Source organism: Sciurus carolinensis, chromosome 11 (assembly GCF_902686445.1).
Source record: "Sciurus carolinensis chromosome 11, mSciCar1.2, whole genome shotgun sequence".
NCBI classification, from domain to species: domain Eukaryota; kingdom Metazoa; phylum Chordata; class Mammalia; order Rodentia; family Sciuridae; genus Sciurus; species Sciurus carolinensis.
In genome coordinates, this window is record NC_062223.1 from 77213684 (window position 1) to 77236868 (window position 23185).

A 23185-nucleotide genomic window follows, 5' to 3' on the forward strand; every position below is an offset into this window, starting at 1 on the left:
GGAATGAAGGTATCAAGCAGTAAAAATGCTTTATAGCCAGGTGTGGTGGCGTAGGCCTATAATCCCAGTCACTCAGGAGGCTGAGACTGGAGATGGAATGTTTAAGGCGAGCCTCAGCTACTTAGCAAGACTATGTCTCAAAATTAAAATAAAAAAATAAATAAAAAAGAGCTGGGAAATAATAAGTGTTGGCGTGGATGTGGGGAAAAAGGCAAACTCATACATTGCTGGTAGAGTTGCAAATTGGTACAGCCACTCTGGAAAGCAGTATGGCGATCCCTCAAAAAACTTGGAATGAACCCACTATTTGACCCAGCTATCCCACTCCTCGGTTTATACCCAAAGGACTTAAAATCAGCATAATACAGTGACACAGCCACATCAATGTTCATAGCTGCTCAATTCACAATAGCTAGATTGTGGAACCAACTGAGATGCCCTTCAATTGACAAATGGATAAAGAAACTGTGGTATATATACACAATGGAATATTACTCAGCCATAAAGAAGAATAAATTATGCTGATAAATGGATGGAGTTGGAGAATATCATGCTAAGTGAAATAGGCCAAGCCCAAAAATCAAAGGCCAAATGTTTTCTCTGATAAGCGCATGACGATACATAACAACGGGGGATGGCAGCAGGGAAGGGGAGAAGAGAAGAATGAAGGAACTTTGGATGGTGTAGAGGAAAATGGGGCAGGAGTGGGTGGGGGAAGGAAAGATAGTAGAATGAAATAGACAGTATTACCCTATGTATATGTATGATTACATGAATGGTGTGAATCTACATTGTGTACAACCATAGAATGAAAAGTTGTACCCCATTTGTGTACAATGAATTAAAATGCAGTCTGTAAAAATAAAAATTTATATATTAAAAAAAAAAAAAAAAAGACCTGGGGCTGTGGATCAGTGGTAAAGTGCCCCTGGTTCATTCCCCAGTACTCCCCACCACACACACACAAAAAAAAGCTTTACATGTTTAAGTAGTGGTATATATGTTAGATGGGTAATATGTAATATGAGGCCCAGAGGGATAAATTATATTACTTGAAGCAATAGAGCATCATCAAGCAGGGACGAGAAGAGCCGAAGTCTCCTGACTCTCAGTCCAGTGCTGCTTCTGCCCTTATAATCACACTGATTTCCTTTTCTGTTGTCCCTTTCGCCTCTCATAACCAATCCCCCCTGCCCTCACTCTTGCCCCTCCCCGCCTAGCCCCGGTCAGGCTTCCCTGGCCGACACTGCAGCCTCCGCACCACGCTGCCTCTTGCCCTGTCCCCACCAGCCATCCTCCATGGATGAGTTTCATCCCAAAAGCAAAGCTTTCATTCCTTTGGGAAAACTCTCCTTTACCCAACACAAGCAAAGGCTTGCTGAACTCAATGAGAATGAAATATAGAGAACGAAAACATTTATTGACTCCTCTGTGTTGACCTTTTTGTGTAAGTTAATGATTTCGACATTCTGTCTTGAGAATTAAATAGGATAATGCTTGTGAAGTGCTTACTGAGCCCAATTCCTGATACCTGGTTGAGTGTTATGATTATAGTGTCAATCACAAAGACTCTACCAGGTGGACATGACTGAATGCTGGGAAGGAGGAAATCTGGACTCAAATGATAACATCCATCCTGCTGTGGCTTTGTGATTGTTATCTTAATTATGAGAAGGCTAGATAAGAAAATAAAGACTTACAGAGACAAGTGATTTGTCTGAAGCTCTCCAGCTAGTGGTCTGAACCCAAGGCTCCAGGCCACAAAGAGCAGCTCCTCTGAGCTCACCGTCACTATGGCCTGTAAGCCAACCTCCAGGCCTAAAGGCTCCACTGGCCACCAGCCCCCATTCTGTTTTTATCTCCTAGATCCCTTCTGGTCTAGAATCTAGATGTTGCCTTTCATGCCTCTCCCTTCCCGCTTTATAGAGTTGGAAATGTGGACTCACACTTTCTTTTTAAATTTTTTTTTAGTTGTCAATGGACTTCATTTTATTTATTCATATGTGGTGCTGAGAATCGAACCCAGCGCCTCACCCATGCCAGGGGAGCACTCTACCACCGAGCCATGACTCCAGTCAGGACTCACACTTTCTGAATCACTTCTTAGGCTTTCAAGCTTAGGGAATGGCAGAGCACTGGCGGCGGCAGCTAGTCGAGTGTGGTGTGGCTCACACATGTTGCAGGGAATCCCCCCAAGCATTGGTGGTAGGCTGGAGTACAGGGGACAGCAACCCATAGACCATCTAAACCTAGGAATGTTATCTTTGTAAGAAGCTGACATAAAGCCAGGTGCAGTGGTGCATATAATCCGCATGACTTGAGAGGCTAAGATAGGAGAATCACCTTGGCAACTTAGCCAGGCTCTAAGCAACTCAGTGAGACCCTGTCTCTAAATAAAAATATAAAAAGGGAAGGGATGTGGCTCTGTGGTTAAGTGCCCCAGGGTTCAATCCTGGTACCAAAAAAAAAAAAAAAAGAAACCGATATTGACCTTTTTCTGGTCCCTCACACTGCTCCTGCTTGGTCCCCTTGGGCCTCCCTCCCAGGACAAAGATTTGAGGCCACTGTCAAGGTGCCTTTGTCTGCTTCAGTGGACCCCCGAGGACCCTAGAAACACACAGCTTAGTTCTCTCCGTACCCGCATACCAGGCCTCCACAGTGGAGGGAGTAACCAGTTTGCAGACCCCTTTCCCCAGAGAGCCAGTAAGGCCCGGCTGGCCCGTATCAAATGAGCTGTGTTTATCTCTCGGCCTCCACTGGCAGAGGGTGGAACACAGGCCCAGCTGGGGAACTGGTCAGAGCCAGCCCAACTCTCCAAGGACTGAATAATGTCTTTCTTCCTCAGTCCCCTCCCCGTATGAGGGAAGGGGTGATTGCAACACCGTGGCCACCTTAGGTCTCAGCCCCTTGCTGAAGAAACCCTGTCCTACCTTCCTTGGGGCAGCCCTACAGTCTGGGCCCCTGTGCCAGTTGGCACCCCTTCACCTCCCCGCCTGCTCAGACTGTGAAGACTGGGAGTGTCTCAGCCAATGCCCAGGCCAGGAGGCCCCTTCCCCCACCAAGAGGCCTGGCAGACTGAAAATGTGGGGGGCTTGGCAGGAGGCCTCCTGTGGACACAGCCCAACCCTACCACACCCTCCAAGGTGAAAGGCATAGGAGGGGTGACAGTGCCTGCAGCGCTCTTCCTCTGGGGAGGTGAGTGCCCAAGGCCATGCCAACACCAGGGAGAGGAGGACCCGCAGGGGCAGGCACCCTCCATTCTTGCTGCCTTGGCACCAGCCCCAGTCTGTGCACATGGCTGGTGGAAGCAGCTCTCCCTGCACTGTGCGATGTCCAGGAAGGGTCTTTCTTCCCTCTGTGAGCCTGCTTCCCACCAGGAAGCATGCAGCAGGGTAGATCATGATCTTCAAAGGGTTTTTACAGGGCTGGGGCTGGGGCTTAGTGGCAGGGCGCTTTCCTAGCACGTGCAAGGCCCTGGGTTCCATCCTCAGCAACACATAAAATATTAATAATAATATAAAGGTATTATGTCCATCTACAACAACAAAAAAGGGACTTTTTACATAGCTACAAATCTATGATTTCAGATTCAAAGACTCCAAAATTCTAGGTTTCTAGTATTCGAGATTTGGGAATGCCATGTTTCTAAGAGCCTATTCATTAGAACACAAAGTTTCTAGAATTGTATGATGTTGTGGTTCTAAGATTTGATCATTCCAAGATTCCATGGTTCTTGGACGTGTTCCCACCTAACCTGACTCTCAGGGCCTCCAAGGTGGATTAGGGTGAAGTTCCAGGAGCCACTAGAGCCAATCCTGAGTGACACTGTGAAGGAGGCAGTTTGTCTCTCCCCTCCCTCTCCCTTCCCATCTACTTCGTTTACACTGTGGCCTTCTCACTGCTATCCAGGCTCTGGACCTCCCTGCTTCCTCTCATCCACCACCATTTCTCATTCCACCCACCTTCACTCAGGTCAAGCGTGTCTTCTCTCAAGGATCTTCTGGAGTCAGATAGAGCAAGGTTCAAATGATGGCTCTAGCTTTTATCTGCAGCCTGAATTAAGATAAACTAACCATTCCAGGACGGTTTCCACAGCTGTTAAAAGGGACTAGTAATAATCTCTACCTCTTGTGGTTATTATATAATTAAACCAGATAATATATGTAATATGCCTATTGTCTGATGCATATTAGATACTCATTTAAATAGTAAGGAAGGAAGACAAAAACCAGATCTGGGTGCTGCCCCAAATTTCCTTCACTGTGTTTCTCATGGTATTTCTTTTACTCCCAGAATTCTATGCAGCAGCCCCCAGGCACCATTAGGGCATGAACACCATAATACCCACTGAGGTCCAATCTCCCAGGTCCCACAGCCACACCCACCCTCTTTCCTGTGACTCTCTGCACTCTTCTAGCCTCATTTTCCTCAGTAACACCCCATGGCTACACAGACCTCGGACTGGAATGGTGAGATCAAGTGGCTTCAAAGGTTGGTGCAGAGAATGAGGAGGCAGGAGAGAGAGGCAGAGGCTCACAAAGGACCTTGAGAACATGGAGGGGAAAGGAAAGGCATGGAAAAGCCTTACCCTGGGGAGGCATGTGATCGGGTTTGCATTTTAGAATCATGGCTGTGGAGGCAAGACTGCAGGCAGAGGCCAGGGAAGGCTGCTGCAGTACCCTGTTGGAGCTAATGCTGCGCCTGGACCTAGGGTCTGGGCCAAAATGGAAGCAGTACTAATGGACTCAAATACAGATTTGAGGACCACTTCATAGGTACAAGGAAGACAGAGAGGATATAAGTAGAGTAGAGAGGGCGAAGGAGCAAGTCAAGAATGAGATGGGGCTAGGGTTGTGGCTCAGTGGTAGAGCGCTTACCCAGCACATGTGAGGCACTGCGGTTTGATCTTCCGTACCACATAAAAACAAATAAATAAATAAAGGTATGGTGTCCATCTACAACTAAAAAAAAATAGGAATGAGATGGAGGTTTGGGGCCTGAAAAATAGGTGAATCTGATGTCAGGGGCAGCCCAAAGCATCTCCTTTGCAGAGAACTGCAAGCCAATACAGCAGCCTTCAGCTTCCGGCAGCTGACAGTAGAGATAAGGGTGGCATAAGGTGACCAGAGTGGTGGCAATTCCTGGGCAGGGACCAGAAAATAAAACAGTGCATGTGGGGCACTTGATGCAAGAGGCAAAACACAGGAGTAATAGTATCACTCCTGTCATTAATTTATTTGTTGAGCTTTTTGTTTTACACACATCCAAGGGCCTGGTGCATGACTTAAATATGATACAGTCTCTGCCCTTGGGAGCTCACAGCCTAAGGAAGACAGATAGATGGAATAAATACAATTTGATAAATGCTATCAGAGTGTGAGCAGGTCTTTGGGGCTGAATCTTGGAGGAGTTAACACAGTGCAGGAGGGGAAGGGCTTCCCAGGTAGTGGGATCCCTGCAAAGTCACAGAGGTGGTTGCGAACATGGTTCATGCTGTGGTCCAATGGACGCTACCCACCACTTCCCCAGGAAACATCCACTTCCTTGGGCCAAATTCCTTACCTATCTTGATAGATTTAAAGTAACTGGTCTCAGTTGATCTAATCTGAATTCGGGGCAGCAATATTTACCAGACAGACTCCAGGGTTATCATGTCACCCCCAGCCTGTCATGGCTGGCTTCCACCTGCCTTTGCAGCCAACTTTTTCTGTGGTGGCCCTGTTTTCAGCTTCACCTCCTCTTGCTGAGTTTCTTCCACCACCCCACCCGGCTCCTTCACACGTCTGTGCCTGCACACGTGCTGTTTCCTCTACCTGGAATGTGATTCCCCATCTCCAATTTCATCAGCTCCTCCTCATCCTTCAAAAGCCAGCTTAGATACCCCTGTCTCTGTGAAGCTGCCCCAACCTTGCCAGGCCCTGGCCTCTCCTTTGAGACTGAATTTAGTCCTCTGTTACAATTCTCATCGTCATGGATCAAAGGTACTTGTTAAGTGGGTTTGTCTTCCTTACTACACTGTGAACTTTTTGAAAGGAAGGACCAGATCTCATTTTGTGCCCTGTGCTCAATAAATGAATGAATGAAGAAAGAATGGAGTTAAAAGAGAAGGAGCAGCTTTGGAAGAGGAGTCAACCGACAGTCCTTAATACTGGAAACCTCTTTTTTTTTTTTTTTAATAAGAACTGCATTACATGGAAGGACCGCCAAGTCCCTCTCAGCACATTTACCTCGCCACCTAATAGGAATGAGCCTTTGACCTTCCCTTCGGGCTCCCTGCCATCTGACTCCCAAATCACCTGCCAAACCAAAGAACACCCTGTACAAAAAGGTCAGGAGCCGGGGGCAGATAAAGGGGCTAGTGATTCCATGATCTCCATGTGTAATCCAAACTGTCCCCATCCAAGTGCGTCCTGCAGTTTGGCTTGAAGCTCTCATGCTATGGTAAAAAGTCTCACAGAGTGTCACTTAGGAGTGGGTAGTGTGGTTGGAAATTCTTCCACTAGGAAGCAGAAAAGACAACCAGAAGAGGCTGGACTGGAGGTGAGGCTGGATAAGGTCATGAAAATGCGGCAGGAGGGCCTGGGGTGGGAGAAGAGGTCTGGAATTGTGGCTGGCTTGTCCCTAGCCTGCAAGAACTCAGGAAGCCTGAGTGAGCCAGGCTGCTCAGGAATGCGAGGTTTACATCTCTTGCCTGACGCCTACACAGCCATACTTTCTCTATTTATTTATAGTCCCCTCTTCACACAAACAAACTTGCTCCCCTCTGAGACGTCAGCTCCACTCTGGGCTCTGGCACCCAATAGGGGAGGCCTCTTAAGAGAATCAGAGGAAAAACCTGCGTGCCTCAGTGTCTGAGTTGTGAAACCCAGGGAAAGGGACCCACTTTTCTGCAACCAACACCTTTCACCTGGCACACAGCGGATGCACACCAGCACAGGAGGGCCTCAGGGAAGAGAGTGGTCAAGCCAGGAAAGGCATCTCTGTTACTCGTCCTGGGCAGGGCAGGGGTACTACTGTTTGCCTTCTGTAATGCCTAGAATTCTAGAAAGTGAGGGACTTAGCTGACGTTCAATCCCTCATTCTATGTACCTGGAAACTAAGCCCCTGCAGGGGACTTGTCTGAGATCACTGATCTGTGCCAGCACTAATTCCAGAGCCAGTCGGAAGATCAGGAGATGTTCATAGGAATACCCATCCCCTAAGGGTCAGGTGAGACATGGCTTTAACTTGCAAACAAAAGGACTCAGGTGAGACATAATAAAGGTTATATAAGAATGGACAACAGAAGCTGGGGTACAGTAACTCTAGTTAGTCTTCTTGCCAGAAGTTGGGATGGGGTCCTGCCCAAAGGCAGGGGGATGCCTGAATGATCTCTGAGACGCACTTCCCAGGGACACTCCCCTCAGCCAGTTCTTTCGGGAGTCTGAGGGATTCCAAGGCTCTCTCCCAGCGGCCAGGGAACTTGAGAGGCCAGTCCTGAAACAGGTGCAACAGCTGGAGCAACTGAGCAGCTGTCTCCTGTTGGGCTCAGAGCCTGCCATCCAGGGAGTGAGGCAGAGACCTCTATTGGTGGAAGAGGGGAGGTGCAGAACCTCTGAGCAAGAGACCCAGATAGGGTCTGCCTAGATAGAGCTGGACTTCAGACCTTCACTCAGTGCCCCTCCGCTTCATGCCCATTTAGACAGGAGGCTGGGGATACCAGGAAACTGAACAACAGGGTGGGATCTCCACTGGTGGGTGTGCACTGCTCCCAGTGTCCCAAGCCCTCCGGGCACTGTTGCTTGACATCTAAGGATCTATGTGTCCATTCCTCCCTGTACCTACACTGTCCCAGCTCCCTTTTCTTTCCAAAGGTCAGAGAGGACTCAGAATCAAGGCAATATTTGGATCTTAGAGACTTAGAATGATGGGCTGTTAAAGCCAGAATGGTCCTCAGTGATCAGCCACTTTGGTCCAATCGCCTCACTTTACAGGTGGGAAAACTGAGAGGCAGAAAAAGACCTCTGTGGGAGTCAGTGGAAAAGCCAGGACTGAAGCCCTGACCTGATTCCAAATTTGCCCTCAGTACCACATCATACCGTGGAGAGCTCCCTTCCTGCCCCTGGCCTGCTTCTAGGGTCTGGGATTCCAAACCAAAGCTTCAATTCCCATCATGCACAAACCCTTGAAGAAAGAATAGAAAGTTCAATGTTGTCATATGGTAACTGACTCTCCTGAGCAGCACTGGGTGGAGGGGAGGGAAGATAAAGCAGAAGCAGGTCTAAAAGGGACACTTACCAAGGCACAAGCACAAAGATGGGGAGCCAATGTAGGGGAATACTGGAAAAGGAGTGAAGAAAATAGACTACTTCTGAGTCCTAGAGGGCATGAGTGACCAAAGTAGAGTGACCAGTATTGCACATGAATGTAGCTCAGCCTGGGGTCAGTGCCAGTCAGTGACCAGGTAAGGGACCAGCCTGTTGTATTAGGGTTCCAGCCTGGAGTAGAACTGGGGTTCAATCAGTGAGCAGGGCTGGAGGGTCAATGCTCAACCTGTGGCTGGAGTTGAAACTCAGTCTGAATTGGCTTCAGGGTTCAATCCATGGCTGGAAATGAAACTAGAGAGAAAATAACCTTTCCTGAACAGCCCTGGACTTTAACTGGGGAACATGCCAGAAGTCCTTCTCACAGGTCCTCAGCATCCTGCAGGGTGTGACCACCTCACAAGTCTGACACCACCCAGACCTCAGAAGTCCCATCTGTTGGCACTACTTCTTAAAACATCCAGAATGTCAGTAGATTTCTTACCCACAGCAGGCTTGAGATCTCACTTAGACTAAGATGAGGCCCTTCAGAAGACACCTTCAAATCACATCCTGGGAAATTGTTCTAGGATGGCTTCATAGACAGTAAACACTAGATAACATGAGGTTCAGAGAAGGGAAATGATTTGTCCCAATTCACAAGTCAGTAAGTGACAAATCAGTCCTCTGGTCTTTTTTCTTTGATAAATTCACCATGCTAGGTTGTGACAAATCATTTCCCCTTTCTGAGCTTCAGTTTAACTTTAAGGATGGTCATTTGATGAACAGAAGCAGATGAGAAGGCTCTTCCAGCTCTGACATCCTAGAATCTTAATACTCCTCCCTGACTGCCAGTCCACCTCACCTTAAAGCCCTGGGTTGGCTCCAAGTCTTTCTCATGTCTGGAGCCCTGGATTTACGAGGCTGTAGAGAGATGGAATTCTGGCAGGACCTGTGAGAGGTATGGACTTGAAGGCTGGTGGAGGCACAAAGGAGGGGAAAGAAGAGTGGATCAGATCACCAGGGAGTTTGCTGGAAGAAGTGACACAAGTGAGGCCGTGAAAGGCTGACAAGACACAGAACAAAAGGAGTAGGACATGAGCAATCCTGCAGTGATCTGATTCTAGGACATCTTTCCAGTGCGGGCCAAGGGCAATGGCATCTGGAGTACCACCATGGGGCTAAGAATGAGGGGCCAAGTGGAAGGCAGTCAGGGAGGGAGGGCCTCCTGGGCTAAATTTCTTTCAAGGAACAATAGGCAGGGACAGGCAGGTGTTAGGAGGAAACCTTCAGGGTTCAAGGAGTGGAAGGAGACATTTGCAGAGGACTATGTTGACACATTACCTCCTTTAATCCTCACCAGAACCCTCAGGTTCCAGGATCGTATCTCTTTTAAGCAGATGAGGAAATTGGGGCTTAGAGAAACTGTGACTTAGGAAAAGTCATACAACTCTACGAGGAAGAGCCAGCACTTGAAACCAACACTGAACTCTCTTCATTAGTTGTTTCCAAGGACTTCTATGAGTCTCATGCTGCTTGCAGGCTAGGGACATCAGACAGACATGCAGGCTTTACTTCAGAAACAGAGACAAGACTGAAACAAATCCAGCAACTCCAGTGCCAGAAAGTCACGTGCAAAAGAAAGGGATGGAAAGGAGAGCTGAGAGGTGGAGACGAAAGAGTTCCAGGCTGGGCACTGGGCAACTGGGCTTTTAATCCTAGGCTCTGTTCTGTGGGATCTGAAGCAAGCCACTACCCCTCTTTGGCCTTGGTTTCATTATCAAGTATTTCAGGGTCTGAACAGAACTCCTTCCTCCTCATTAAGCAAATCTTTGCTTTGGCTTTGCATTCTCAGAGCATTCTAAGAGACTGGCAGGGGATGCAGAGGGGGTCTACCAGCCTGTTGGGACAGTGAGGTTACTGAGTTCAGTGAGATTATATAACCCGTTTGAAGTTCCACTGTTCCATAAGTAGAAAAGTGTGAATTAGGCAACTGAATTTTTTTCGAGGAGCTACCATGTACTATCCTTGTGCTAGCTCTTTTACTATTTCCTATAATTTAATCCTCATAACAGTCCTGGGATGTTTTTACTCCCATTTTATAGATTTGAAAACTGAGCTCAGAGAGATGCCCTCCCTACCTGCCTCCCACCCACTGGCATTCAGGGGGGCTGAGCTAATGAAGACCCTGGTCTATTTCACTATGCCCTGCTGCTTCCCTGTTTCACAGGGTCCCTTCCAGACTCTGTGGGGCAGGATTTGGAATTACAGAATTCAGTCTTTGGATGGCTTATTAACTCTGTAAATTCCAGCAAGTTCCTTCTTTTTGCTCAACGTGTTTGCTCATCTGTAAAATGTAAATGACAATACCCAGGGCAGAGGAGTGTTGGGAAGGTCAAAAGAGAAAAGAGACTGGAAAGGTTATTCTACTTAGCTCTTTTTTTTCCAAAGGCAGTAGCCTTTGCATCTCCAGCACACCCGCCTTTGCAGTCAAACATACCCCCACTCTACTAAGTCCCTTAAGCACTACCTCTTACCGCCTGGCCGCTGCCATCAGTCCTCCCATCCTCAGTCAGGTCCATGGCAGCAGCTCCCTCAGCTCCCTTTCCCCCAGACTCACCAGCCCATATAGTCCGCAGAGGAGTCTCCACCCCTCTGGCACAGGTGCTACCTGGATAGCTGTCACAACAGTTAAGGGTCCCAGATTTGGGTATTTTCCAACACATCCCTGGGACCCTCTTCTACACGCCCAGCGTCCCGCTTCTACTTACGCGCTCGAGCGTGGGAGTCCAAGGGGAACCAGAGCAGCGTGAGTCCTAGCAAGGAGGAGAGGACCCTCACCTCGGGAACCATCCTTCTTTCCCCCAGGGTCCGACCACCCGGCACTGAGCAGGAAGGGGAGCCGGGAGTAAGTGAGATGGGAGGGAAACTGAGGCACAGGGGCACGAATCACTCCACAGACCCAGGGGGTGCTGCTGCTGGAGGAGAGTCAGAGAAGGGTCTAGAGGAGAAAAGGACAGAAAGGAAGGTCTAAGGCGTGAATAAGAGAAAGGTGGACAGAGGACAAGGGGAAAGGAGGGAGAGAGATGGAGAGATGAAGGAAGATCCAGGAAGGAAAAGAAATCAAAGATCGGGAGAAGGTGAGAGCTAGAGGAGAAGAAAGAGGGGCGAGGACAGGGGTCGGCCGGGAGCGCGGTGCTGGGCGAGGCGCCCGGGACCAGCGGTGTTCAGGGCACGCGGGCTGGAGGCGGCCGGCGCCCCCTGTTCGGTGGGCTGGGGGTCGGGCCTCGGGGGCCTGGGGCCCGGCGGGGCGGCGGTCCCGGCGGCGGTGGCGGCGGCGCTGCGGCCGTGGGGGAGGCTGAGCGCGGGCGGGCTGTGCACGCCAAGGGCGCCAGGCGCCGTGCTCGGGCGCATTTGTACTTTGCCGCGGGAAGCAGGCTGCCCTGGCCTGGCCCTGGCCTAGCGCTGGCGCCTCCTCTGGGGCACCGCGGGCTCGTGGATTGGCCACTCGAGAAACAGGCCCACTTTCCCCCCTCCCTTCTCGTGCGGGACTCGGGGACCGCCGCTCCAGGCGCGGCGCCGAGTGAGCGAGGGGGCTGGGGAGGGGGAAGGGGGCCACCCGGGCCACGGGTTTTAACCCCTGACTCCCCGCGAGGCCCAGAGTGCAGGAGGGCGGAGCCCATTTAGACTTCAGGTGGAACTTTAAGGTGGAGAAGGGTGAGATGTCGGGGTGGGGGTGGGGAAGTGGACTGGCGGGAACCGGGAAAACTCAGGGCAGGGCGCTTGGTTGTGGGCGCACGGAACTCAGCATCCGGATGGAGTCAGGACACTTGCCATTCTTATTTGAGTTGCATGCCACCTGAGCCGTTCCCCCAGCTCTAAAATGAGAATTTTAAATTTAAATATATTTAATATCTTCCCACAATTGTTGCAAAAATCACATGAGATAATGAACGTCGAAGGACTCAAACCTCATAGAGAAGCTGTCATAATTGCAGGTGCTTAGGATGCCAGTTGTCCTTCGTCCCTGCCTTCATCTCCCGTTGCCATGCCTTGGTTGAAAGCAAGCCCAGCGGGATCCTTTGACTTTCACCTGGGTCTTTACCTCCTACTCCTAAAACAACTTGATCTCTCCTTTGCCTGAGCAGTTGAGGCCCACACCTCCCTTGGAGAGATGACCTGTTCAGGCATCCTCAGTGAGAACCGGTTGTCAAAAGTGTTGTCATTCCCACCAGAAGGTGAGCTCCCTGAGAGCAGGGCTCTACACCAGTCCAGGTTTATGTTCTATGCTTTGTGTGAAATAAGCTTATAAACTAATGAAACACCCAAACTCTGTGTTATGGTTTGAATACGAGATGGCTCTGGAAAAGCTCTTGTGGTAATTCTGGAATGTTCAGAGGTGAAATGATCAGATTATAAAAAACTGTAGCCTTATCAATGGATTAATCCATTTGATGGATTAATAATTTAAATGGATTACTGGGTGGTACCTGTGGGCAGGTGGGCATGGCTGGAGGAAGTTGGTTACTGGGGGCAATATTGTCCCTTTTGGGACAATATTTTATCCCTGGCTCCCCTTTCTTCTCCCTTTGCTTCCTGGCTGCTATGAACTGGGCAGCTTTCCTTTGCTGTAACAATGGACCATGACGTTCTGCCTTATCTCAGGCCCAGAGCAATGGAGTGGGCCACACATGGACTGAACCTTTGAAATCATGAGCCAAAAATAAAAAAATTTCTCCTTTAAGTTGTTCTTGTCAGGTATTTTGGTCACAGCAGCAAAAAGCTAACTAACACTCTGAAATCAAAAAGGCAAAGTCATTGTCCTGGCTCTGTCCCTAACTTGCTGGGCCGCTTTAGGTAAATACATCCACACCTGCTTTTGACAGTTAATTCCTCCCCATCTTCTCTTGCAGAGCTACTGGAGGCTGCGGTGAGTGTCAGAGGGAGAACTCTGGGAGGAGAAAGCAGTGAGAATGGATGTTCTACCATCCCGCTGTGGTAGGAAGTCAGATTTCCAGGCTCAAACCTTCTGACTGCCTGTGTGTAAAGATACCATCCTGGGCCAAGGTTGGGCTGCCCATTCCATTGCGCTGCTGGCCACTCACTGCTCCCAATAGTGAGCAGTAGGGGGAACCAGTGATCCCAGAAATAGCCTTTCCCAGGGCTCTCAGAATCAGGGGCAAACATGATAGGACCCAGTGCCTTTCAGCCTTGCCTTCTCCCTACTGGAATCTGGTCAATCACGCTCTCCCGTAAAGGTACAGCACTTTCTTTTAATAGTGAGAGCTATGCGTGTCATCATTTTTCCCTTCTTGCCTTGGCTTTCAGGGAGCTCTGAGTTAAATTTAGTGCTTAGTTGCTAAACAACTTCATACCAGTATCTGAGACAGATCTTCCTTTATCTTTGTTTAAAATATGCTATGCATATATATTCCTGTCTGAGGTATTAAGAGGTGGATTAAGATTGATTTCCCTTACATCCTTCTCATGTCATGTCACAAAGGGTCTCTATCATCTCAACTCTCCTCTCCATCCTCATTACCCCCAGAATTCAGGTCATCATCATTTCTTACTTGAACTTTTCCAACCAGCCTCTTGACAGGCCTTCTGCCCCTCGTGTGGGCCCCTCCAGTATATTTTTCTCACATCTGCCATGGAGAGGTATGCTGATCATTTCTACTACAAATCTGAGCACGTTACTTTTCCATTATGATTTTCCTATCATTTACAGTTTAAAATTCAACAATTTCAGCATTGGATTCAAGACCATGCACATTTTAGCTCCCAACATTGCCAATTACTTTACACTTTCACTTACCACTCACCTTCCAAATTGGCCATGCATTTTCATGCCTCCATATCTTTGCAGATATTCTCCTTCTGCCTAGGCAATCTTTCTCTTCCTCTTTCTAGTGAATCTCTCTTATCAAAAGTCAGTTGAGCTGGGCACGGTGGTGCACGCCTGTAATCCCAGTAACTCAGGAGGCTGAAGCAGGAGGAGCTCAAGTTCAAAGCCAACCTCAGAAACTTAGCAAGGCCCTAAGCAACTCAGTGAGACCCTGTCTCTAAATAAAATACAAAATGTACTGGGGATGTGACTCAGTGGTCGAGTGCTCCTGGGTTCAATCCCTGGCAACAACAACAAAAGTCAGCTGAATCACTTCCCCTCTGAGGCCATTCCTGATTCTTCCAACGAATATTTTTTGGGGCGTGGGGGTACTGGGGATTGAACTCAGGGCAACTCGACCACTGAGCTGTACCCAAGCCCTTTTTTGTATTTTATTTAGAGACAGGGTCTCATTGAGTCTCTTAGTGTCTTGCATTTTTTGCTGAGGCTGGCTTTGAACTCCTGATCCTTCTGCCTCCTGAGCTACTGGGATTACAGGCACGCACCATTGTGCCAGGCCCAAAGAATATTTTTTAATCTTTGTGTTTCCCACAACACTGTATTGTAGCTACTGGAATCTAAATATTTATTTAAATTTCTACCCTGCACTGTGGGAGCTGATGACTTTTTTTCATTTATATCTCTGTTTCCAGCACTTAGCAAAGTCTCTTACACACAAAGATACTAAATAAATAATTAGCGCATAAATGACTGAGGACTTCAGTGATTTGAAAAGACATTATTCTTTCATGTGAGTGCCTTTAGCACTCCTGTTGACCTCAGTGTTCATCAATAAGAAGCATGAGAAACAAGCACATGGTTGGGGACTTCCCTGGGTGGTTGAGTGCTTATCTAGGGTGCGAGAGGCCCTGGGCTGATCCCCAGCATTGCAAAAACAAAATGAACAAAAAACAAGCACTTGAGAAAAGTTTCTGGGTCTTCTGCAGTAATACTATTGAAGATGGTTATCCATCTATTATCTGATATCCCTTAGAAAAGGAGATTTGTAGGGCTGGGGAGATAGCTCAGTCGGTAGAGTGCTTGCCTTGCAAGCACAAGGCCCTGGGTTCGATTCCCCAGTACCACAAAAAAAAAAAAAAAAAAAACGAGATTTGATAAATTCTTCTGAAATCTACTTAGGGGGGAAAATGCACCTACCCACAGCAATTTGTTGCACCAAGAATTCATTCAGCATCTACTTGCTTCCTTGCTAGGGAACTTGTTCATTGCTTCCAAGGCAGCCCATTCCACTGTTGGACAGCTCTGTTGGGAAGTTCTTTATATAAAACTGAAATCCGATTCTCTGTGACTCCCTGCACTGCGCCTAGCTCTGCACACCAAGCCGACTATTGAGAGCTCTGCAGAGATTTGAAGCAGAGAACCCCTCTTCCATGCTTTCACTTTTACCAGTCCTGGGTCTTGGACTCTTAGGGCACATTAAGAGTCTGTGTTGAGCTCTTTTCCCTCATGCCTCTGCACATAATGTTTCTTTTCTTTCTTTCCTTTTCTCCTTTTTTTTTTTTTTTTTTTTTTGTGGTGGTACTGGGGATGGAATCCAGGGGCACTCTACCACTAAGTGACATCACCAGCCCTTTTTATTTTTTATCTTGACACAGGGTCTCACTAAGTTGCTGAGGCTGTCCTCCAAATTACAATCCTCCTGCCTCAGCCTTCCAAATAGCTGGGATTACAAGCATGTGCCATGGTGCCTGGTTTACACATTCTGTTTCTTCTGCTTGTGCTCTTCCTGTACCCACTTTTTTTCTGTCTGGCAAGCTTACTTATTTTTCAAGGATCAAGGGCATTGCTATCTACTTCCTTCATGCAACAATTATTGAGTGGCAATTCTGTGCCAGGCAGTGTGCTAGGGACACCACAGAGAACGAGATAAACACTAATGTGCCGAGTCCTGGATCTCTCTGAAGTCTCTTTAATCATCTCTGAGTTAGCTTACCCACGCTTCTGTTTCTCTATTATGGCACTTATCACATTGTATTAGCTACAGGTTTTGTGCCACCTACTCTAAAGTGAGTTCCTTGAAAGTATAAAATACTGTTCACCTCATATCTTCCCTAGCCTTCAGCACACATCTTTGCCCTATAGTAGCTGCTAAATAAAAATGTGTTGAGTTATATCCTTATTCCTTCAACGTCTTCTTATGGCTTGTTATTTGTGGCTAAAAAGCTTCCTCCAGGCTGCAGATTGCTTAATTATGTAAAATTAGCATAACAGTATGAATCATAGAGATCAGAGTCAAAGAAAGACTTCTCAACTTAGTCCACTTAATTCTACCAATGAAATTGTAGAAGAAGATTTACCACAAGACAGTAAATATAAGATACCTACATACTCGAGAGTACCTAGTAGTTTTCTGGTAAATGTGTAATAACCAGCTCTCCAGCAGAAAAAAAGTTCTGGATTTTTTTTTTTTTTTTTTTTTTTTTTGTACTGGGGATTGCACCCAGGGGCACTTTACCACTGAGATATATCCCAAGTCCTTTTCATTTTTTATTTTGAGACAAGGTCTCACTAAGTTGTTGAGACTGCCCTTGAACTTATAATCCTCCTGCCTCAGCCTCCCTGAGTTCCTGAAATTATAGTTATGCATCACTGCCCCCTGCAAAGTTCTGAATTTTGCAACTGCCAATTAACATGGTGGTATAACCATTCTCACTATGGCGAATTCAAGCTATCCATGTGATACCACTAAACAATTGAGAAGAGATGCACAAGTTGAGAAGAGAGGCTATAGATATAATAACCTCTGGCGCATTGATAGTAGTAGTGTTTGAGTATTTACTACCTCTGTTTTAAATATAACTTATTTAATTGTAGGTTTTTGTAATTTAATTTTGGTAATAATTGTGTTTAGTCATCAGATTGCAAAATGTGTGAATATTTAACACTTGGTTCTCCCAAGCCAACTCTAGCACACTCTCACTCTCTAGCTATGGGTTTAGCATCCAGAGATTCACCCAATTGTAAATCTAAAATATCCAGAAAAAAATTGTCTGGACTGAACATGTACAGACTTTTTGGGGTCATTATTCCTCAAACGATACAGTCTAACAACTATTTACACTGCATTTACATTGTATTAGATATCATAGGTAATCTAGAGATGATTTAAAGTCTGCATACAGGAGGAGTATATGTAAGTTATATGCAAATGTCATATGCCATAAGTTAAGTGCCATTTTATGATAGAGATTTGAGCATTCATGAATTTTGGTCACTGGGGTCCTGAAACCAATTTTGTGTCAAAAGTAAAGGATGGAGAAAGTTCTGGGTGACTTTGGGGATACACACAGCTTGGGTGCAGAGGCCACTTGGTCTTGGGCCTGGCAGATTTATTCTTATTACTTTTTGGGCCAGAGGCCTCTGTTGCAAACATGCTCCGCCCGATCATTGGTTAGGCCAAGAAGCATCCAAGTTTGATTCCCCTCTTCATATTTATTGGAGTAGGAGGTAGTGGAGCAGCATTGTATGTGATTCATCTGGCATTGTTCAATCCAGATGTCAGTTGGAACAGGAAGAATAACTCAGAATCCTGGAACAAACTGAGTCCCAATGATCAATACAAGTTCTTCTCAGTGAATGTGGATTACAGCAAACTGAAGAAAGAAGATCCAGACTTCTAAATGAAATATTTCACTATAAAGCTGCTTAGAATGAAGTTCTTTGAGAAGTCATCTGCACAATTTTCCACTTACCAAGAAATACTTCTCCTTTAAATGCATGAAATCATGTCGATTTGTTGGAGTTTATTACACTGATTAATAAATCTCTGAAACTTGAAAAAAAGTGTAGGATCACTATACACTGATTTTACTTGATTATGTCCTACAAAGAGGCAAACAGATGGATTCTTTGTGCATGTGTATGTCTGGTACTGGACACTCTACCACTGAGCTACATCCCTAAACCTTTTTTAATTTTTATTTTGATACAGGGGTTTCACTAAGTTACCCAGGCTAGCCTTGGACTTGTGCCTCCTGCCTCAGCCTTCTGAGTTGTTGGGATTACAGGCACGTACCAGTACAGCTGCCTAAATTGATTCCATAAAGTTGGGACCAATTTATATGTTAGGAGGAAAATCTTATTCAAGGAGCTATCAGAATTAATTTGTAAAGTGAATAATCCCTACCCTACTCCCAACCTCCCAATCAAGACACATATTTATTCAAAACCCACTATTATTGTAGGACATGTTCATTTGGATATCCAGATATTTTGCATTTAGCTGACCCAACTAAATGCTTGTAGAATGGATGAGTGAATCCTCAACACCCAAATTATGACCAGTACATTGAGTGCTCAATAAATATCTATATGAATGAGTAAGTGATCTTCTTAAAGTGCAGCTCACTTTATTTATCTGTATGGGTTGTAGGGGGCTATGTAAATGATCCAAAGTCTTTTTTCTACCTCCGTGGGATCCTCTTCCCAGGACAATCTGTATGGCAGAGTGTGGTAGAGGCTGTATTAAGAAACCACGATGGGAGAACACATAGCCCCTAATTTTGAAGAGCCCCTTCGAAGAGGGAAACTGGGTGGGGGCAAAGGGTCTTTAATGGCATCCATGGAGTGGTATCTTCCTTCTTCCTGGTCCTAAGCTCTGCCACTCATCTATTGGGGAGGCTAAAGCAGGAGGATTGCAAGTTCAAGGCCAGCCTGGGCAACTTAGAAAAGCCTTAAGAAACAAAAAAAGGATGGGGTGTGTGTAATTCAATGATAGAGGGCCTGCCTAACAGGTGTGAGACCCTGGGTTCAATTCCTAGTACTTGAAAAAATAACTAATAAGTGAATAAATTAAATTAAGCAAAAGATGAAGCTCAGAATTGAATTGCTCAGCCTTCTCTTTTCTTATCTCCTTCCAGTTCAATATGCTTGCATCTTGTGGGTTGGGGATGCAACTCAGTGGTAGAGTATTTGTCTAGCATGATCCAGGCTTTGAGTTTGATCCCCAAATCCACAAGAAAACAAAAACCCAAACAAGCAAACGAAACCCCAAATGCTTTCATCTCTTGATAGGTAGAATGACCTTGTAGGTCTGCAGCTGGACAAATGCACCCAAGTTTCAGCATGATCTTCTTTGTAGTTTTAGCCTTTTCCTTGGAAATCAGGTTAGTGTGCCCACCCTAGCCACTCTGCTTCCTGTCATAACTCCACTTTCTCTGGACACACAGCGAATCCATGACCTCTTTGTACTGTGCCACTTTGTGAGGTGGGGCTTGCCACACTTTTTATGAAAAGTCCAGTGGATTTTAGGAACATTCACCATATTTGTGGAAGTGCTGTGGCAGGAAAAGTGAATTAAAAATAAAATAAACAGAAAGTAGAATACTGATCTGTATTATCTGATTCATGTGAAGAGTGAATCCTAGACTCAAGACCATATTAGTATTTTCATCATTATTATTACAATCCTCACTTTTATTATCACTCCCCCCCATCATTATTAACAACAGTGCTGCTTGCCATGGGAGTACTTAATGCTTGTTGAATGATCAATAAAGAATGAACACCAGGACTGGGGTTGTGGCTCAGTGGTAGAGCACTTGCCTGGCATGTATGAGGCACTGGGCTCGATCCTCAGCACCACATATAAATAAGTAAGTAAAATAAAGGTCATCAACGACTTAAAAATATTTAAAAAAAAGAATGAACAGCAACTCTACAGTTGATTGCAAACTTGTTTTGAAGTCTTATTTACTCCTCCTCCAGCCGGGGTCCAGCTTTTTCACACATAGGGTTTCATCCTACACACCATATCTTCTTTTTACGTCTGTCTGTGTTGGCTTCCTCTGCTGCTGCTTCTGTTTGAATTCCCTTTCCCCTTCTTTGATGAGTTCTCATTTGACCCAATTCTGTACCCATCCAGTAGTTGATCACTTCCTTTCCTGTGTTTCTCTATTGCTTTGTCTATACTACGGTTAACATATCCTCTCCCAAATTACAGTTGTATGTTCACATCTGTATTCTTTCCTAGTTATTGAGCACCTTGAGGGTTTGATATATTTTCAAATCTGTGTGTTCAGGAACCATTGCTGAACCTGCTACACAGAAATTTCACAGTATTTGTTGAAATTTTCCATCTTGTATTGAGCACAGGCTGCCTGTGGAACAACATGCTAGGTGCCGGAGGACAGATACACAGTGTTGACCCCAAGTTCTTACAATCACATTGGGTAGATAAGTCCTTTCATAGAAAATATATTAAAAATCAGTATAGCTGCATAGTGGTACATGCCTGTAATCCCAGAGAGGCTGAGGCAGGAGGATTGCAAGTTCAAGACCAGCCTCAGCAACTTAGCAAGGTCCTATGCAACTTAGCAAGACCCCTGTCTCAAAATTAAAAATGAAAGGGCTGGAGATGTAGCTCAGTGATAGAGCATCTCTGGGTTCAATTCTCAGTATTCCCTGTCCCCTCCCCCCCAAAACCTCAATGTATCCTAGAATTAAATATGAGATAGGAGAAAGCGTAGTGGGTTAGAACATGTACAGAATTGGAATAATCAGAAGACTTGGTTTCTAGTTCCTACAACTCACGATAAAGCTTTGACAAATTATTTCCCCTTTTTAGGCCTTATTTGGTTTTCTCTCTTTCTCTTTCTCTCTCTCTCTCCCCGTCTCTCTTTTCTCTCTCTGTAAACAAAGAGGTTTGATCAGGAGCCTCAGAAAATTTCTAAAGCTGGTTCCAGCTCTGACATTCTGAGTTTGGCTCCATGGAAACTGGGTGGAAGAGGCTGTGTAGTCTCAGTTTGCCCCCTAGTGGTTACTACGTGACATCACAGACCTGGGATGTCGCTCTTCGCAGGGATGGGATAGAGGAGCTCAGAGCCTGGTAAACAAAGAACTGCAGGACAGTGACCATTCTAGGACAGAACCAGTCAGATTCCTCCCTGATTCTGGTAGATCGGTATAGAATATAGAACCTGTCTCCCTTCAGGGCAAAGGCACATGGCAGATTATGCTGTTCTCAGCCTTCATTGGAACTCATCTTGTGTCTGTTTCTTTGCAAACTAGAGAAGGTCAAGCTTTGGGAAGCTCTTTTGTAGCTCTCCTGATTTTTTTTTTTTTTTCTGAGGCAAATTCTTTATCTGCTTCGTATAATTATCCACCCATTTACAAAGGACAAAATGGGGTTTCTCTGTCTCTCTTCTGGGAGTAGGACCATGATTCACTTTTGGCTTGGGGTCTTGGTCTAGGCAAAGTGTAGGTAGTAGAAGGATTTCTTTGTTGAGATTGGGAAAAGAGATAGACTCAGAATAAGGCATGTGATTTACACTAAAAAAGATGATCAATATGAGCACACAGAGCCTTATCTTTCAGATGTTTTACTCTGGGGTTGGGTAGAGCCGATTGTACACTTTTCCCCTTTATTCTCTATATCATGATCCCTAAAGGATTCATTTGGTCCCCATCTACACTGGGGATTGAACCTAGGGGCACTTTACTGAGCTACATCCCCAGTACTTTTTATTTGATGAAGATGATGATGATGGCAATGATCATTTTGGTACCAGCGACAGAACCCAGGGGGCTTAACCACTGAGCTACATTCCCAGCTCTTTTTATTTTTTATTTTGAGACAGGGTCTCGCTAAGTTGCCAAGACTGGCTTCAAACTTGCGATCATCCTGCCTCAGCCTCCCGAATGGCCGGAATTACGGGTGTGCACGACTATCATGTCTGGCCTTTTAATCTGCCTTTGAGACAGGTTCTCACCTGGGTTGGTCTGGAACTTGCAATCTTCCTCCTGTCTCAGCTTCCAGAATAGCTGGGATTATAGGCATGTGCCACCACATATAGCTGCTACAGGACTTCTTAAAGCTATCTCTATCCACCCCTTTAAGACAACAACTATACATCATACATATATACAGTTTTTACTTATCACTTTAAAATTTTAAAAAGAATATCTACATCAAAGAGGAAATTGGTTGCTTGGAATCATTGACTAGAGTCTAGAGGAGGAAGAATAGGGACTCTGAAAGACTGAGGGGACGGGAAGGAGGTACAGAGAAAGTGAGACCAGCTGCAATTCTAAGTGAATTTGTAGTATCTGAATGGGAAATTCAGACATAAAAGAACTATTTTGTACCATCACTGTGCTTGTTGGCTAAATAGAATTTTTTCTATGCACTATATTTTGAAACTCATTAATGGCACGACTAAGGGGATAATATCCAATCATTCCACAGCATTGGGAATGTTCCAAATACCATGCCTAAAGTGGACCCCACCCAAACTGGCTCAGCATCCATACTTTGCCTCCTTTGTTTACTGCTGAATTCTCAGCGTCTGTCACTTAATAGGTGCTCAAAAGATATTTTTTGAATGAATGAATGTTGGCTACACCATACTTTGTCCAGTAATACCTCAACTCCATGAGGTGAGATGAAGTTTGATTACTTTTATTCCTCACTGATGATTATAGAATGGACAGTTTACCTGATAAAATATAGATCCATAGATAATACTCTTTTGGTCTAAATATTCAATCTTTCAATAGTCTCCCAAGGTCCTGAGTGTTTTCCTCAGTAGGGCCTCAGTGTATTCCTCAGTAAAACAGAGCTAATAATATACCCACCTTGCTGGGTTTGGTGGCTCAGGCCTATAATCCCAGCAGCTTGGGAGCCTGAGGCAGGAGAATCCCGAGTTCAAAACCAGCCTCAGCAACTTAGCAAGGCCCTAAGCAACTCGTTGAGACCCTGTCTCTAAATAAAATACAAAAAGGACTGGGGTTGTGGCTCAGTGGTTAAGCACCCTGGGTTCAATCCCTGGTATAAAAAAATATATAACCACCTTATGGGCTTAAATGAAGGTATATTATTGCTTAGTATGGTACCTGGCACATAGTAGTTGCTCAATAAATTCTAGTTCTTTTTCTCCTTATCTAGCTTCATAATTTAACCCAATGTTCTAGCCACGTTGAATTCCTTAATCAGTCCCTCACAGATCCTGAACTTTTTTTTATACCTTTGTGTCTTACATCTTATTTTCTCTCTGCT

General features: G+C 45.8%; 1 protein-coding gene and 1 pseudogene across 2 annotated transcripts in view; one reads left to right on the forward strand and one right to left on the reverse strand.

Moving 5' to 3' along the window:
- Chrdl2 (chordin like 2) overlaps positions 1-11561 on the reverse strand; it is a 33076-nt gene extending 21515 nt beyond the window's left edge. For both annotated transcript variants that reach the window (XM_047516678.1, XM_047516679.1), the window contains exon 1: positions 11054-11561. In XM_047516678.1, the coding sequence (XP_047372634.1) occupies positions 11054-11135 (82 nt within the window). In that variant the 5' untranslated portion in view covers positions 11136-11561. The remainder of the gene's footprint in view (positions 1-11053) is intronic.
- Positions 11562-17561: 6000 nt separating this feature from the next.
- On the forward strand, positions 17562-17810 carry LOC124958088 (cytochrome c oxidase subunit NDUFA4-like; annotated as a pseudogene).
- The last annotated feature ends 5375 nt before the right edge of the window (positions 17811-23185 follow it).